Genomic DNA, 19,537 nt, shown 5'->3' with positions numbered 1-19,537 from the left:
AATTCTAATTGTCTATAACCATGCTTACACTCAAAACTCAAATTTCTGAGACATATCTATTTCTGAACTAGTTCCATACTAGTGAATATAAATTAACTCATCTTCTTCCACAAAGATTACTCCCAAAGTACCTATTAACAAAATTATAACAAAGACAAATAAAGCTTAACAAACACTTCCAAGCATCCACAGGGCAGTCTCTCTCACAAGGGAGAGTAGGACACCCTCCTGAGAGCAATATTCTTACCTCCGGGCCGTTCATGTGCCCCATCTGTGTGCAGTAACATTGCAATGGGCATTCCAACATTTTTTGACCTTCCGGCCACAACCACATTCTTTCCTAGGGTTGGAATGCCTATGAAAAATAAATATATTTGCGTTTCACATAGTGCCAGATTATCTTAGAGCACCTAAGAAAAAGGAAGACTGACACCTTAGGATGTGACTCTAATTGTGATAATGAAGGAAATCACCAGCTTATTGACTCTTCAGTCAACTGAACCATCACTTGCTACCCATAGTGAAAGCTGAAAGGGAACATAAGCTGCAAAATGTTATATGAATGTGCACTATCAACACTATCAAAGCTTAAGTTTCCTTCAGAGTTTTCTGGATCAAGCAGCAAAAACAGTTGTAGGTAATTGCTAAGGGAGTTAGGCTCTGGGGAGTAGGACTAGATGATCCGAGGTGGGGCTTTCCACTGTTTGTTCTGCAGGAATGTTTACCATTTCGTCAGTATGTTTTGATAATACTGAGATGGATATACCTACCAGTTCGCTTAATTATTTCCCACACACCCCATGGAGTAGCTGGTAACATGGAACACTGGTCCAAACACATTCGCCCTACATTAATTACATGAAAGCCATCGACGTCTTTGTCTGGAGAAACGGCATTGCAGACCTTTCTCTCATCAATGTGCTCTGAAAAAGAAATCAGAGCAGTGGTCAACTCACTGTTACCTAGTTAGCACTGCTTGACTCCAGCTTACCCGGTTTGCAGTAAAAACCCATTCCCCGTCTATAACTCACCCCGCAACTTATTCATCTGTGCGTTGGGAACACACAGCAAGCAAAGCCAAATGCCAAGACCAAACCAGTGTCCTCTTGTCCTCCCCAAACTGCTTCCCTCCACTGTCCTGTGTATTAAGATCTCAATACCAAGTCAGGGAGTAATTGGTATTCCGAGGAGGTCGGTCCCATATCTAACAACATACTCACTCTCTTGAGTTTACCTCCCCTTTCTTTAAGACAAATACACATGAGGAGCCAACTGTATAAACTAAACAAGCCTCTCCGCGCCTCAGAAATCATTTTAAATAGTGCTATATAAATCTCACCTGGAAGAGGCAGCTGAACAAGGAGGCCGTCTACATTATTATCATTATTTAGTTTATTGATTAAATTCAACAGTTCTTCCTCTGAAATTGAAGCTGGTTTCACAATGGTCTCACTGTTAATTCCTATAAGAAATTTTCAAGGTTAAAAAAAAATAGATTATGGAAGATGGCAGAGTAGAACACACAGTTCACATATTCTCACGGTGTGTCAGAAGTGCGTCGGAGAAGTTCTTACGGAGTGCATGCTGGGCACTGGTAGAGGGCCTTGGACACCTAGGGGGATGGGAGGAGTCCCAGCGCAATCTTTTTTTCAGGAAGAAAAAATTTTTTTTTTCTTTTCTGTTTAGCGCCCTTCCCGGGTAGGGTGTGGGAAGGAAGTGGAGAGCAGTGGAGGCAGGATAGGACCGGCACCCCTGGGGGAAGCTGGGGGAGAGGAAACAACCCCACACTCAGGGAGGCGTGCTCACAGTGGGGGGTCAGCAGGGAAAGGCAAGGAGCTTAGGGGGACCTCAGGATGGGAGGGGAATGCAGCAGCCAGTGTTGGGATGGGGCAGGATGGAGTGGAGCCTGGGCATGCGGTCGGTGCTGCAGCCCTTCGCACCCCACTCTGTGTGTCTCATGGTGGGGAGGAGGGCTGGGTGCTGCAGAGTGGGATTTGGGGAGTGGATCCAGGGAGGGGACAGCAGTTGGGGATGGCCTGGGGTGTTGGTGGGGGCAGGGTCTTGGGCCACAGTGGGACCAAGGCACCACTGTTGAGTGGCACATGAAGGGTGGGGCCACCACTGCAGAACCTTTCCCGGCCCGCCAACCCAGCTTCCTCGGGCGGTGATGGGAACACACGCCTGCCCAGCAGCCTGGGCTGGGTGAGGTATGGCAGGCTCGCTGACCCCTCAAGCACAGTCTCCCCAGTCTGCTCAGGCCCTGGCAAGCCTGCTGGGGTTCCAGGCTGAGCCCCACCTCCACCAAGGCCTCCTCTGGCTGCTGGGGTCCCAGTGGACCCAAGCACTACCCCTGCTCAAAGCCTCCGTGAGTCATGGGTCCAGGCAGGCAGAGGGCTGCCCCCTCCAAGGCTTCTTCCAGTTGCTCCAGCCCCTGCGGACATGCCCACGGAAGCCTATGCTCCAGTCAGCCTGTGCTGACACGTGTGCTCTGGGCCAGCTTCAAGAGCAGACCCTGGTGAAGGAGCACACACAGACCTTTTCTTTTAGTTTTTTTTTTAATTTATTTTTTCTTTTCTGTTTAGCTTTCAGTTTCAGTTCAGTCACTCCCTACTGTCCGACACTTTGTGACCCCATGGATTTCAGCACACCAGGCTTCCCTGTCCATCACCAACTCCCGGAGCTTGCTCAAACTCATGTCCGTCGAGTCAGTGATGCCATCCAACCATCTCATCCTCTGTCGTCCCCTTCTCCTCCCACCTTCAATCTTTCCCAGCATCAGGGTCTTTTCCAATGAGCCAGTTCTTCACATCAGGTGGCCAAAGTATTGGAGTTTCAGCTTCAACATCAGTCCTTCCAATGAATATTCAGGACTGATTTCCTTTAGGATGGACTGGTTGGATCTCCTTGCAGTCCAAGGGATTCATTAAGAGGCTGCTCCAACACCACAGTTCAAAAACATCAATTCTTTGGCATTCAGCTTTCTTTATAGTCCAACTCTCACATCCAATACATGACCACTGGAACAACCATAGCTTTGACTAGATGGACCTTTTTGGGCAAAGTAATGTCTCTGCTTTTTAATATGCCGTCTAGGTTGATCATAGCTTTTCTTCCAAGGAGCAAGTGTCTTTTAATTTCATGGCTGCAGTCACCATCTGCAGTGATTTGGGGACCCAAAAATATAAAGTCTGTTACTGTTTCCATTGTTTCCCCATCTATTTGCCATGAAATGATGGGACCAGGGGCCATGATCTTAATTTAGGTTTGTTTTTATCATCAGTTTTGGTTTGGGGGCTCTCCTGTTTGTCTTCTTGTTTTTTGCTTTCCTTGTTTTTTCCTTTTTTGTTGTTGCTGTTGTTTGTTTATTGGTTTGTTTTTTGGTTACTTGGATTTGTTTTTATTACTTGTTGAGGTTTGTGTGTGTCTGTTTTCTTTTTTTTGTATATGTGTTCCAGTTTTGTTATTATCCGCCTTGGGCTTTGCTTGTCTGGTGTTTTTCCTTTTTCTGCCACGCCACACAGCCTGTGGGGTCATGGTTCCCAGGCGGTGGGTCAGAAGCTCCTGTAGGGGGAGCTTCAAGTTCAGGCTTCTGGACCACCAGAGATCTCCAGAGAATACTAGTTGGCATGAGCTCTGCAGAGGTCCTCATTCAGCACCAAGACCCAGTTCCACCCAACTGCCCACAAGCAACAGTGCTGGATGCCTCAGGCCAAACGGCCACCAAGAGAAACACAGCCCTCTTCATCAACAGAAATGAGACAACAGAGAAATATGTTACAGATGAAGGAGCAAGGTAAACACCTAACAGAACCAAGTAAATGAAGAGAAAATAGAATCTACCTGAAAAAGAATTCAGAGAAATAATAGGAAAATGATCCAAAATGTTGGAAATAAAATGGAGGCATGGACAGCCTGGATGGGAGGGGGGTTTGGGGAGAATGGATACATGTATATGTATGGCTGAGTCCCGTCACTGTTCACCTGAAACTATCACAACACTGTTAATCAGCTATACAGCAATACAAAATGTTTTTGGTGTTAAAAAATTAAATTAAATTAAAATTTTTAAAATGGAGGCCTGGATTGAGACAATACAAGAAATGTTTACAAAGGACCTAGAAGAACTAAAGAGAAAACAAACAGTGATGAATAACACAATAACTAAAATGAAAAATACAGCAGAAGGTATCAATAGCAGAATAACTGAAGCAGAAGAATGGAAAAGTGAGTTGGAAGAGGGAATGGTGGAGGAGCAGAATAAAGAATGAAAAGAAATGGGGACAGTCTCAGAGATCTCCGGGACAACTTTAAATACAACAACATTCAAATTATAAGGGTCCCCGAAGAAGAAGAGAAACAGAAAGGGTTTGAAAAAAAACTTGAAGAGATTATAGTCAAAAACTTCCCTAACATGGGAAAGGAAATAGCTACCCAAGTTCAGGAAGCACATAGAATCCCATACAGGATAAACCCAGGGAGGAAGCACACTGCGACACATATTAATTGACCTAATGAAAATTAAATTCAAAGAAAAAATAGTCAAAGCAGCAAGGGGAAAACAACAAATAACATACAAGGGTATCCCCTAAAGTTATCAGCTGATCTTTCAGCAGAAATTCTACAGGCCAGAAGGGAGAGGCAGGATATATTTAAAGTGATGAAAAAGAAAAACCTACAACCAAGACTACTCTACCCAGCAAGGATATCATTCAGGTTCAGTGAAGAAGTCAAAAGCTTTACAGACAAGCAAAAGCTAAGTGAATGGAGCATCATCAATCCAGCTTTACTGCTAATGCTAAACGACCTCTACGTGAGAAACTTAAGAGAAGAAAAAGACTTACAAAAACAAACCCAATGGGCTTCCCAGTTCAGTGGTTAAGAACCTGCCTTGCAATACAAGGGACACAGGTTTGATCCCTGGTCCGGGAAGATCCCACATGCCATGGGGTAACTCAGCCCATGCACCACAACCACTGAAGCCCACAAACCCTAGAGCCCGTGTTTTGCAACGAGAGAAGCCATTGCAATGAGATGCCCACGCACAGCAAGAGCATAGCCCCCACGCACCACAGCTAAAGAAAGCCTGAACATAGCAATGATGACCCAGCGTAGCCAAAATAAATAAAACAATTAAGAAAACGGTCACAGAAACATACATATTGATAATTACCTAAATGTAAATGGATTAAATGTTCCAACCAAAAGATACAGACTGACTGAATGTATACAAAAATAAGACCCATTTCTATGCCAAAGAATACTCAAACTATCCCACAGTTGCACTCATCTCACACACTAGCAAAGTAATGCTCAAAATTCTCCAAGCCAGGCTTCAACAGTACGTGAACTGTGAACTTCCAGATGTTCACACTGGTTTAGAAAAGGCAGAGGAACCAGAAATCAAATTGCCAACATCCGCTGGAGCATCGAAAAAGCAAGAGAGTTCCAAAAAAACATCTACTTCTGTCTTATTGACTACGCCAAAGCCTTTGACTGTGTGGCTCACAACAAACTGTGGAAAATTCTTAAAGAGATGGGAATACTAGACCACTTGACCTGCCTCTTGAGAAATCTGTATGAACAGTTAGAACTGCACATGGAACAACAGACTGGTTCCAAATAGGAAAAGGAGTACGTCAAGGCTGTATATTATCACCCTGCTTCTTTAACTTATATGCAGAGTACATCATGAGAAATGATGGGCTGGATGAAGCACAAGCTAGAATCAAGATTCCTGGGAAAAATATCAATAACCTCAGATATGCAGATGACACCACCCTCATGGCAGAAAGCAAAGAACTAAAGAGCCTCTTGATGAAAGTGAAAGAGGAGAGTGAAAAGTTGGCTTAAAACTCAACATTCAGAAAACTAAGATCATGGCATATGGTCCCATCATTTCATGGCAAATAGATGGGGAAACAATGGAAACAGTGATAGATTTTATTTTTCTGGGCTCAAAATCACTTCAGTGGTGACTGCAGCCATGAAATTAAAAGATGCTTGCTCCTTGGAAAAAAAGTTATGACCAACCTAGATAGCATATTCAAAAGCAGAGACATTACTTTGCCCACAAAGGTCCATCTAGTCAAAGCTATGGTTGTTCCAGTGGTCACGTATGGATGTGAGAGTTAGACTATAAAGAAAGTTGAGTGCCAAAGAACTGATGCTTTGAACTATGGTGTTGGAACAGCCTCTTAAAGAGTCCCTTGGACTGCAAGGAGATCCAACCAGCGCATCCTAAAGGAAATCAGTCCTGACCATTCACTGGAAGGACTGATGCTGAAACTCCAATACTCTGGCCACCTGATGCAAAGAACTGACTCATTGGAAAAGACCCTGATGCTGGGAAAGACTGAAGGTGGAAGGAGAAGGGGACGACAGAGGATGAGATGGTTGGATGGCATCACTGACTCAACGAACATGAGTTTGAGTAAACTCTGGGAGTTGGTGATGGACAGGGAGGCCTGCTGTGCTGTGATTCATGGGGTAACAAAGAGTTGGACATGACTGAGCAACTGAACTGAACTGAATATGCTATCCACAATAGACGCACTTCAGACCTAGGGACACATACAGATTGAAAGTGAGGGAGCGGAAAAAGATATCCCGTGCAAATGGAAATCAAAAGAAGGCTGGAGTTGCAATTATCATGTAAGACAAAAGAGACAAACAAGGACACTACATAATGATCAAGAGATCAATCCAAGAAGATATAACAATTATAAATATCTATGCCCCCAACACAGGAGCACTTCAATACATAAGGCAAATGCTAACAGCCATACAAGGGGAAATTGACAGTAACACAATAATCATGGGGAACTTTAACATCTTACTTACACCAATGGGCAGATCATCCAGACAGAAACTAATAAGGAAACACAACTTTAAATGACACATTAGGCCAGAGAGACTTGATATTAACAGGACATTCTATCCAAAAGCTGCAGAATACACTTTCTTCTCAAGTGCACACAGAACATTCTCTGGGATAGATCACATCTTGGGACACTGATCAAACCTCAATAAATTTAAGAAAATTTAAATGGCATCAAGAATCTTTTCTGACCACAATGCTATGAGATTAGAAATCAATTACAGGAAAAAAAAAAAAAACCTGTAAAAAATTCAAACAAATGGAAGGTAAACAATATGCTACAAAATAACCAAGAGATCACTGAAGAAACCAAAGAGGAGATGAAAAAAGACATAGAAACAAATGACAATGAAAACGCAGTGACCCAAAACTTACGGGATGCAACAAAAGCAGTTAGTTCTAAGACGGAAGTTTATAGCGATACCACCATACCTCAAGAAATAAGAAGAATCTCAAACAACCTAACTCACACCTACAGCAACTAGAGAAAGAAGAACAAAACCCAAAGTTAGCAGAAGGAAATAAACCATAAAAATCACAGAAGCAATAAATGCAATAGAAATGAAGAAAACAAACGCAAATATCAATAAGACTAAAAGCTGGCTCTTTGAGAAGATAAACAAAATTGATAAACCTTTAGCTAGACTCAAAGAAAAAAAAGGTAGAGGACTCAAGTGAATAAAATTAGAAATGAGTAGGAAAAATTACAACTGACCCCACATAAATACAAACAATCATAAGAGACTACTACAAGCAGTATATGCCAATTAAATGGACAACTCAAAAGAAATGGACAAATTCTTAGAAAGGCACAACTCTCCAAGACCAAACCAGGAAGAAACAGAAAAATTAACAGACCAAGCACAAGTAATGAAATTGAAAATATGATTAAAAATCTTCCAATAAACAAAAGTCCAGGACCAGATGGCTTCACAGGTGAAATCTATCAAACACTTAGAGAAGTGTTTGATAACACCCATCCTTCTCAAACTCCTCCAAAATACTGCAGAAGAATAAAAACTGCCAAAATTATTCTATGAGGCCACCATCACCCTGATACCAAAACCAGACAAAGATATTACACAAAAAAGAAAATTACAGACCAATACCACTGATGAACATAGATCAAAATACCAGTAAACAATCCAATAACACATTAAACGGATCATACATCATGAGCAAGTGGATTTTATCCCAGGGATGCAAGGATTCTTCAATATATGCAAATCAATCAATGTGATACATCATATTAACAAACTGAAAGATAAAAACTATAATCATCTCAATAGATGCAGAAAGGACTTTTGAAAGAACTTAACATCCATTTATGATAAAAACTCCCCAGAAAGTGGGCATGAAAGGAATTTACCTCAACATAATAAAGGTCATATACAACAAACCCACAGCCAACATCTTTCTCATGGTGAAAAACTGAAAGCATTTCCTCTAAGATTGGAACAAGACTCAGATGTCCATTCTCACTGCTATTATTTAACATAACTTTGGAAGATGCAGCCATGGCTATCAGAGAAGAAAAAGAAATAAAAGGAATGCAACTGAAAGAAAAGTAAAACTGCCACTGTTTGCTGATGACATGAATCTATACATAGAAAATCATAAACAGGTCACCAGAAAATTACTGGTACTAATCAATGAATTTGGTTAATTTGCAGGATATAAAAGTAATGCACCAAAATCTCTTGCTTTCCTATACACTAGTAAAAAGTTCATGCATCGAACCTGGACTGGCGATTCACTTCTTATATGATATTATATATGTTTCAATGCCATTCTCCCAAATCATCCCACCCTCTCCCTCTCCCACAGGGTCCAAAAGTCCATTCTATACATCTGTGTCTCTTTTGCTGTCTTGCATACAGGGTTATCATTACCATCTTTCTAAATTCTATATATATGTGTTAGTATACTGTATTGGTGTTTTTCTTTCTGGCTTGCTTCACTCTGTATAATAGGCTCCAGTTTCATCCACCTCATTAGAACTGATTCAAATGTATTCTTTTTAATGGCTGAGTAATACTCCATTGTGTATATGTACCACAGCTTTCTTATCCATTCCTCTGCTGATGGACATCTAGGTTGCTTCCGTGCGCTGGCTATTATAAACAGTGCTGCAATGAACACTGGGGTACACGTGTCTCTTTCAGTTCTGGTTTCCTCGGTGTGTATGCCCAGCAGTGGGACTGCTGGGTCATAAGGTTTGATGCATGATACTGGATGCTCGGGGTTGGTGCACTGAGACGACCCAGAGGGATGGTACGGGGAGGGAGGAGGGAGGGGAGTTCAGGATGGGGAACACGTGTATACCTGTGGCAGACTCATGTTGATGTATGGCAAAACCAATACAATATTGCAAAGTAATTAACCTCCAATTAAAATAAATAAATTTATATTAAAAAAAATAATAATAAAAATAAAAAGTTCAGAAAGAGAAATTAAGAAAACAATCCCATTTACCACTGCAACAAAAAAAATAAAACACCCAGGAATAAACCTACATAAGGAGGCAAAGACTTGTACTCAGAAAACTATATGATTCTAATGAAAGAAACCAAACACCACACAAACAGAGAGACATACCACGATCCTGGGATGGAAGAATCAATATGGTAAAAATAACTATGTTATCCAAAGCAATATACAGATTCAATGAAATTTCTTTTAAATTACCAATGGCATTTTTCACAGGATTAGAACAAATTTTACAGTTTGTATGGAAACAAAGACCCTGAAGATCCAAAGCTATCTTTAAAAAAACAGAGTGGGAGGAATCAGGCTCCCTGACTTCAGAATATAAACAAAGCTACCATAACCAAGATAGTATGTATGGTATTGGCACAAAAAAACATAGATCAATGGAAGAGGCTAGAAAGCCCAGGGATAAATCCATGCACCTATGGTCACCTACTGACAAAGGAGCAAACCATATACAATGGAGAAAAGACGGTCTCTTGAGTAAGTGGTGCTGGGAAAGCTGGACAGCTACATGTAAAAGAATGAAATTAGAACACTCCCTAACACCAAACACAAAATAAACTCAAAATGGTTAAAGACCTAAATGCAAGGCCAGACACTATGAAACTCGTGGAAGAAAACATAGGCAGAACACTGACATAAATCAAAGCAAGTTCTTTTTTGACCCACCTCCTAGAGTAATGAAAATAAAAAGCAAAAATAAACAAATGGGCCCTAATTAAACCCAAAAGCTTTTAACAGCAAAGGAAACCATAAACAAAGTGAAAAGACAACCTTCACAATGGGAGAAAAGATTTGCAAATGAAGCAACTGACAAGGGGTTAATCTCCAAACATACAAACAGCTCCTGCAGCTCAACATCAAAAAAACAAACAACCCAATCACAGAACGGGGTGAAGACCTAAACAGATATTTCTTCAAAGAAGAAATAAAGATAGCCAAGTTCAATTCAGTTCAGTTGCTCAGTCGTGTCCAACTCTATGTGACCCCATGAATTGCAATGCAACATCACTAGTTTTTAGAGAAATGCAAATTAAAAACTACAATGAGGTATCACCTCACACTGGTCGGAATGGCCATCATCAGAAGATCTACAAACAATAAATGCTAGAGAGGGTGTGAAGAAAACAGAACCCTCTTACATTTTTAGCGGGAATGTGGATTGGTGCAGCCACTATGGAGAATACGGTGGTGGTTCCTTAAAAGACTAAAAATACAACTACCATATGATCCAGCAATTCCATATCTGGGCATAATTCCAAAAGATACACTATTTACAATGTGACCAAATGTAGCACTATTTACAATAGGTGGGCTTCCCAGGTGGCCCTAGTGGTAAAGAACTTGCCTGTCAACCCAAGAGATTTAAGAGACACGGATTTGATCCCTGAGTTGGGAAGACCCCTGGAGCAGGGCATGGCAACCCTCTTGTATACTTGCCTGGAGAATCCCATGGACAGGAGCCTGGGGGCCTACAGTCCATAGGGTCGCAAAGAGTCAGACACAATTGAAGGAACTTAGAACGTTTTACAACAGGCAGGAAATGGAAGCAACCTAAATGCCATCAACAGAGGAATGGAAAAAGTAGATGTGACACAAATATACAACAGAATATTACTCAGCCATAAAAAGGAACAAAACTGTGCCATTTGCAGAGTTATGGATGGACCTAAGGACTATCATACGAAGTCAGTAAGGAAGAGAAAAATAAATATTGTATCATAATGCATAAAAGTGAAATATAGAAAAATGAACCTATTTGCAAAGCAGAAATACAGACACAGACATAGAGAACAAACCTATGGATACCAAGCAGAGGAAAGGGGATGTGGAATGAATTGGGAGGTTGGGATTTACATATATACAATCAGTTCAATTCAGTTGCTCAGTCATGTGTCTGACTTTGCGACCCCATGGACTGCAGCACGCCAGGCCTCCCTGTTCATCACCAACTCCTGCAGCTTGCTCAAACTCATGTCCGTCGAGTCAGGGATGCCATACAACCATCTCATTCTCTGTCGTCCCCTTCTCCTCCTGCCTTCAATCCTTCCCAGCATCAGGGTCTTTTCAAATGAGTCAGCCCTTTGCATCAAGTGGCCAAAGTATTGGAGCTTCAGCTTCAACATCAGTCCTTCCAATGAATTCAGGACTGATTTCCTTTAGGATTGACTGATTTGATCTTCTTGTAGTCCAAGGGACTTTCAAGAGCCTTCTCCAACACTACAGTTCAAAAGCATCAATTCTTCAGTGTTCAGCTTTCTTTAAGGTCTTCTCAAACCCATACATGACTACTGGAAAAACCATAGCTTTGACTAGACAGACCTTTGTCAGCAAAGTAATGTCTCTGCTTTTTAATATGCTGTCTAGGATTGTCATAGCTTTTCTTCCAAGAAGCAAGCATCTTTTAATTTCATGGCTGCAGTTACCATCCACAGTGATTTTGGAGCCAAAGAAAATAGTCTGTCACTGTTTCCATTGTTTCCCCATCTATTTGCCATGAAGTGATGGGACCAGATGCCATGTTCTTAGTTTTTTAAATGTCGAGTTTTAAGCCAGCTTTTTCACTCTCCTCTTTCACTTTCATCAAGAGGCTCTTCAGTTCCTCTTTGCTTTCTACCATAAGGGCAGTGTCATTTGCATATCTGAGGTCATTGATATTTCTCCCAGTCAATAACCTCAGATATGCAGATGACACCACCCTTATGGCAGAAAGTGAAGAGGAACTAAAAAGCCTCTTGATGAAAGTGAAAGAGGAGAGTGAAAAAGTTGGCTTAAAGCTCAACATTCAGATAATGAAGATCATGGCATCCGGTCCCATCACTTCATGAGAAATAGATGGGGAAACAGTGGAAACAGTGTCAGACTTTATTTTGGGGGGCTCCAAAATCACTGCAGATGATGACTGCAGCCATGAAATTAAAAGGCGCTTACTCCTTGGAAGGAAAGTTATGACCAACCTAGATAGCATATTGAAAAGCAGAGACATTACTTTGCCTACAAAGGTCTGTCTAGTCAATGCTATGGTTTTTCCAGTGGTCACGGATGGATGTGAGAGTTGAACTGTGAAGAAAGCTGAGAGCCGAAGAACTGATGCTTTTGAACTGTGGTGTTGGAGAAGACTCTTGAGAGTCCCTTGGACTGCAAGGAGATCCAACCAGTCCATTCTGAAGGAGATCAGCCCTGGGTGTTCTTTGGAAGGAATGATGCTAAAGCTGAAACTCTAGTACTTTGGCCACCTCATGCGAAGAGTTGACTCATTGGAAAAGACTGATGCTGGGAGGGATTGGGGGCAGGAGGAGAAGGGGATGACAGAGGATGAGATGGCTGGATGGCATCACCAACTCAATGGACATGAGTATGAGTGAACTCCAGGAGATGGTGATGGACAGGGAGGCCTGGCGTGCTGTGATTCATGGGGTCGCAAAGAGTCGGACATGACTGAGTGACTGAACTGAACTAAACTGAATCTTGATTCCAGCTTGTGCTTCATCTAGTCTGGCATTTCACATGATGCACTCTGCATATAAGTTAAGCAGGGTGACAATATACAGCCTTGTCATACTCCTTTCCCAACTTGGAAACAGTCACTTGTTCCATGTCTGGTTTTAACTGTTACTTTTTGACCTGCATACAGATTTACCAGGAGGCAAGTAAGGTGGTCTGTATAAAAGAGATACTGAATGAGAACCTACCATATAGCACAGGGCTTCCCTAGTGGTTCAGTAGTAAAGAATCCACCTGCCAAAGCAGAAGATGTGGGTTTGACACCAGGGTAGGGAAGATCCCCTGGAAAAGAAAATGGCAACCCACTCCAGAATTCTTGCCTTGGAAATTCCATGGAGAGAGGAGCCTGGTGTGTTACAGTCCACAGGGTTGCAAACAGTCAGATACGACTTGGTGACTAAACAACAACAAGAACAACTGTCTAGCACAGGGAACTCTACTTAATGCTCTGTGTGACCTAAATGGGAAGGAAATCCAAAAAGAGGATATATGTATACATACGACAGTTCTACAAATAGCTGAGGAAAGAAGAGAAGCAAAAAACAAGGGAGAAAGGGAAAGGTATACCAACTAAATGCAGAGTTCCAGAGAATAGCAACGAGGGACAAGAAGGCCTTCTTCAATGAACAATGCAAAGAAACAGAGGAAAACAACAGAAAGGGTAAGACTAGGGATCTCTTCAAGACAATTAGAAATATCAAAGGAACATTTCAATTCAAAGATGGCCACAATAAAGGACAGAAATGGTAAAGACCTAATAGAAGCAGACGAGATCAAGAAGAGGTGGAACGAATACACTGAAGAATTGTACAATAAAGATCTTAATGACCCAGGTAACCACAATGGTGTAGTCTCTCACTCAGAGCCAGATATCCTGGAACGTGAAGTCAAGTGGGCCTTAGGCACTGCTGCCAATATAGCTAATGGAGGTGATAGAATTCCGGCAGAACTATTTAAAATCCTCAAAGATGATGCTATTAAAGTGCTGCACTCAATGTGTCAGCAAATTTAGAAAGTCCAGCAGTGGCCACAGACTGGAAAAGGCCAATATTCATCCCAATTCCCAAGAAGGGCAGTACTAAAGAATGTTCAAAATTACTGGACAGTTGCATTCACTTCCCATGCTAGTAAGGTTATGCTCAAAATCTTCTAAGCTAGGCTTCAGCACTATATGAACTGAGAACTTTCAGATGTTCAAGCTGGGTTTAGAAAAGGCAAAGGAACCAGAGATCAAACTGCCAACATTCACTGGATCACAGAGAAGGCAGGGGAATTCCAGAAAAAAAATCTATCTCTACTTCATTAACTATGCTAAAGACTTTACCTGTGTCGAGGAGCATAAAGATGGCGGAGGAATAGGACGGGAAGACCACTTTCTCCCTCACAAATTCCTCAAAAGAACATTTCAACGCTGAGCAAACTCCACAAAACAACCTCTGTAGGCTGGCAGAGGACAGCAGGCAACCAGAAAAGCAGACCATTGTCTTCAAAAACAGGTAGGAAAAAATATAAAAGACGAAAAAGGAGACAAAGGAGGTGGGGAGGGAGCTCCGTCCCGGGAAGGGAAGCCCGTCCCAGGAAGGGAATTTTAAGAAGAGAGGTTTCCAAACACCAGGAAACACTCTCCCTGCCGAGTCTGTGGCGAGTCTTGGAAACCCAGAGGGCAACATAACAGGAAGGAAAAATAAAGAAATAATTAAAACCAAGAGATTACAAGCCCAACAGTAACTCCCCCAGCGGAAAAGCAGCACAGACGCCTGCATCCGCCATTGGGAAGTGGGGGCAGGGCAGGGACGCGCGGGAGGCGCGGGCTGCAGTGCTTTGTAAGAATCGGGCAGGAACGCCCCACGCGCAACCAGAACGATCTAACTTGCGCTAGCAAACCAGACTGTGGGATAGCTACCGCACGAAAAGCTCGAACATAAGACACCGCCAGGACCGAGCACAGAACAAAGGACGGAGCGGAAAAAGCCGGCTGCAGACCATCCCTCGCCGGGGACAGGCAGCCAGAGCCGTAAGGACTGGAAAGGGGCAATTGCAGACCCGGAGAGACTTTACTTACCTAACTGCAAGCGGGCTTCTTTGCTAAGACTTCTGGGGGTGCTGGACAGTCACAATCTGCCTCACCGGGGACGCCAGCGGTCCACCCAGAAAGTTGAGCAGCAGCGACAGAAAAGGTGACAAGCCGCGGCGATCACGCTCGCCAAACTCCTGAGCTACTCAGTCCCGGGAAGGGCACAAAGCGCAGTCCCAGCCAAATCTGTGCCTCTGAGGGCTGCCTGAGCGCCAAACCTGAGCGGCTTGGACCGGGAAGTGCACGCAGCCTAGGGCCGGCCCCAGACGGTTCCCGGCTGTGCATCGTAGAGCCGGAGCGGTTTGTGCGCCGCGAGAAGGGACAGGTCAAGAGGGGCTGTGACACTGTGAGCACACGACAGCGCTATTTGTTTGCGGCATCCCCCCTCCCCACAGCGCGACTGAACTAGTGAGCCTGAAAAACCAGCAAACGGAAGAAGTTAAACAGAGGGAACCACCTTGGAAGTGATCCCACATGGCCCAAAACATCAGAGAAGGGCCAGATATATTTTTACTATTTTAAAAATCATTCCTTTTTTTTTTCTTTTTTTTTCTAACCTTTTTTTTTTTATTGTTAAGTCTTCTATTTCTCCTCTAATTTTTATTACTATAACCTATTATTACTATTTTTAAAAAAAGACTTTTTTTTTTTAAGGCAAACACCATATATAGCCTTTGGATGGTTGTTGGTGGGGTTTTTTTTGTTTGTTTTTTTAATAATTCTTGGTTTTTTTTCTTTCTTTCTTTCCTGCTTTTTCCTTCTGCTTCTTTTCTTTAATATTGTATTTTTGAAAATCCAACCTCTACTCTAGATTTTTAACCTTTGCTCTTAGGTTTTTGTTGTCAATTTTGTTCATTTAAAAACCCAAACTTCACTACCCAAGTTTACCTGAGAGCGAGATTACTGGCTTGACCACTCTCTTCTCCTATGGACTCTCCTTTTTCTCCACCAGGTGGCCTCTGTCTCTTTTCTCCCCCATCTCTTCTCTATCCAACTCTGTGAATCTCTGTGTGTTCCAGACAGTGGAGAACACCTAAGGAACTGGTTACTGGCAGGATTTGTCTCTCTCCTTCTCATTCCTCTCTCTTATCCTCCTGGCCACCTCTGTCTACTTCCTCCCTCTCCTCTTCCCTGTATAACTCCGTAAATACCTCTGAGCGGGCCAGACTATAGAGCGCACATAAGGAAGTGACTACTGCCTAGCTTGCTCTCTCCTCTTTTGATCTCACCGCATCTCATTCCAGTTACCTCTAACTACCCCCTCCATCTTCTCTTCTCCTTATAACTCAGTGAACCTCTCTGAGTGTCCCTCAATGTGGAGAAACTTCATCTTTAACCTAGATGTTTTATCATCGGTGCTGTATAGATGGAGAAGTCTAGAGGCTACTGTAAAAACTGAAGACCAGAAGCAGGAGGCTTAAATACAAAGCCTGAAAACATTAGAGAACTCTTGAATTCAGGGAACATTAAGCAATAGGAGCTCATCAAATGCCTTCATACTTACACTGAAACCAAGCTCCACCCAAGGGCCAACAAGTTCCAAAACAAGACATATCACTCAAATTCTCCAGCAACACAGGAACACTCCCCTGAGCTTGAATATACAGGCAGCTCAAAATTATTCCAAAACCTTTGATGTCTCATAACCCATCACTGGTCACTCCACTGCACTCCAGAGAGAAGAAACCCAGCTCCACCCACCAGAACTCCAACACAAGCCTCCCTAACCAGGAAACCTTGACAAGCCACTGATAGAACCCCACCCACAGTGAGGAAGCTCCATAATAAAGAGAACTCCACAAATTACCAGAATATAAAAAGACCACCCCAAACGCAGCAATATAACCAAGATGAAGAGACAGAGGAATACTCAGCAGGTAAAGGAACAGGAGAGTTGCCCACCAAACCAAACAAAAGAGGAAGAAGTAGGGAATCTACCTGAGAAGGAATTCCGAATATTGATAGTGAAAATGATCCAAAATCTTGAAATCAAAATGGAATCACAGATAAATAGCCTAGAGACAAGGATTGAGAAGATGCAAGAAAGGTTTAACAAGGACCTAGAAGAAATAAAAAAGAGTCAAAATATAATGAATAATGCAATAAATGAGATCAGAAACACTCTGGAGGCAACAAATAGTAGAATAACGGAGGCAGAAGATAGGATTAGTGAAATAGAAGATAGAATGGTAGAAATAAATGAATCAGAGAGGAAACAAGAAAAACGAATTAAAAGAAACGAGGACAATCTCAGAGACCTCCAGGACAATATGAAACGCTCCAACATTCGAATTATAGGAGTCCCAGAAGAAGAAGACAGAAAGAAAGATCATGAGAAAATCCTTGAGGAGATAATAGTTGAAAACTTCCCTAAAATGGGGAAGGAAATAATCACCCAAGTCCAAGAAACACAGAGAGTTCCAAATAGGATAAACCCAAGGCGAAACACCCCAAGACACATATTAATTAAATTAACAAAGGTCAAACACAAAGAACAAATATTAAAAGCAGCAAGGGAAAAACAACAAATAACACACAAGGGGATTCCCATAAGGATAACAGCTGATCTTTCAATAGAAACTCTTCAGGCCAGGAGGGAATGGCAAGACATACTTAAAGTGATGAAAGACAATAACCTACAGCCCAGATTACTGTACCCAGCAAGGATCTCATTCAAATACGAAGGAGAAATCAAAAGCTTTACAGACAAGCAAAAGCTGAGAGAATTCAGCACCACCAAACCAGCTCTCCAACAAATTCTAAAGGATATTCTCTAGACAGGAAACCGAAAAGGGTGTATAAACCCGAACCCAAAACAATAAAGTAAATGGTAACGGGATCATACTTATCAATAATTACCTTAAACGTAAATGGGTTGAACGCCCCAACCAAAAGGCAAAGACTGGCCGAATGGATACAAAAACAAGACCCCTCTATATGCTGCTTACAAGAGACCCACCTCAAAACAAGGGACACATATAGACTGAAAGTGAAGGGCTGGAATAAGATATACCACGCAAATAGAGACCAAAAGAAAGCAGGAGTGGCAATACTCATATCTGATAAAATAGACTTTAAAACAAAGGCTGTGAAAAGAGACAAACAAGGCCACTACATAATGATCAAAGGATCAATCCAAGAAGAAGATATAACAATTATAAATATAAATGCACCCAATATAGGAGCACCGCAATATGTAAGACAAATGCTAACAAGTATGAAAGGGGAAATCAACAATAACACAATAATAGTGGGAGACTTTAATACCCCACTCACACCTATGGACAGATCAACTAAACAGAAAATTAACAAAGAAACGCAAACTTTAAATGATACATTAGATCAATTAGACCTAATTGATATCTATAGGACATTTCACCCCAAAACAATGAATTTCACCTTTTTTTCAAGTGCTCGTGGAACCTTCTCCAGGATAGATCACATCCTGGGCCATAAATCTAAACTTGATAAATTCAAAGAAATCGAAATCATTCCAAGCATCTTTTCTGACCATAATGCATTAAGATTAGATCTCAATTACAGGAGAAAAACTACTAAAAATTCCAACATATGGAGGTTGAACAACACACTTCTGAATAACCAACAAATCACAGAAGAAATCAAAAAAGAAATCAAAATATGCATAGAAACTAATGAAAATGAAAACACAACAACCCAAAACCTGTGGGACACTATAAAAGCAGTGCTAAGAGGAAAGTTCATAGCAATACAGGCATACCTCAAGAAACAAGAAAAAAGTCAAATAAATAACCTAACTCTACAACTAAAGCAACTAGAAAAGGAAGAATTGGAGAACCCCAGAGTTAGTAGAAGGAAAGAAATCTTAAAAATTAGGGCAGAAATAAATGCTAAAGAAACAAAAGAGACCATAGCAAAAATCAACAAGGCCAAAAGCTGGTTCTTTGAAAGGATAAATAAAATTGACAAACCACTAGCCAGACTCATCAAGAAGCAAAGAGAGAAGAATCAAATCAATAAAATTAGAAATGAAAATGGAGAGATCACAACAGACAACACAGAAATACAAAGGATCATAAGAGACTACTATCAGCAGTTGTATGCCAATAAAATGGACAATGTGGAAGAAATGGACAAATTCTTAGAAAAGTACAATTTTCCAAAACTGAACCAGGAAGAAATAGAAAATCTTAACAGACCCATCACCAGCACGGAAATTGAAACTGTAATCAGAAATCTTCCAGCAAACAAAAGCCCAGGTCCAGACGGCTTCACAGCTGAATTCTACCAAAAATTTCGAGAAGAGCTAACACCTATCCTACTCAAACTCTTCCAGAAAATTGCAGAGGAAGGTAAACTTCCAAACTCATTCTATGAGGCCACCATCACCCTAATACCAAAACCTGACAAAGATGTCACAAAAAAAGAAAACTACAGGCCAATATCACTGATGAACATAGATGCAAAAATCCTCAACAAAATTCTAGCAATCAGAATCCAACAACATATTAAAAAGATCATACACCATGACCAAGTGGGCTTTATCCCAGGGATGCAAGGATTCTTCAATATCCGCAAATCAATCAATGTAATTCACCACATTAACAAAT

The 19,537-nt window shown here is 41.7% G+C and overlaps 1 protein-coding gene across 1 annotated transcript in view; it reads right to left on the bottom strand.

The window, feature by feature from the left end:
- Positions 1 to 19,537, bottom strand: part of MTHFD2 (methylenetetrahydrofolate dehydrogenase (NADP+ dependent) 2, methenyltetrahydrofolate cyclohydrolase) — a 38,570-nt gene that overhangs the window by 4,449 nt on the left and 14,584 nt on the right. Inside the window, exons 3-5 of the mRNA XM_068975818.1 lie at positions 1,340 to 1,462; positions 771 to 923; positions 248 to 355 (exon numbers count right to left, since the gene is read on the bottom strand). Of these exons, the coding sequence (XP_068831919.1) occupies positions 248 to 355; positions 771 to 923; positions 1,340 to 1,462 (384 nt within the window). The remainder of the gene's footprint in view (positions 1 to 247; positions 356 to 770; positions 924 to 1,339; positions 1,463 to 19,537) is intronic.

The sequence above is a fragment of the Capricornis sumatraensis genome, chromosome 1, assembly GCF_032405125.1.
Source record: "Capricornis sumatraensis isolate serow.1 chromosome 1, serow.2, whole genome shotgun sequence".
NCBI classification, from domain to species: Eukaryota; Metazoa; Chordata; class Mammalia; order Artiodactyla; family Bovidae; genus Capricornis; species Capricornis sumatraensis.
This window is presented reverse-complemented; position numbering and strand designations above follow the sequence as displayed.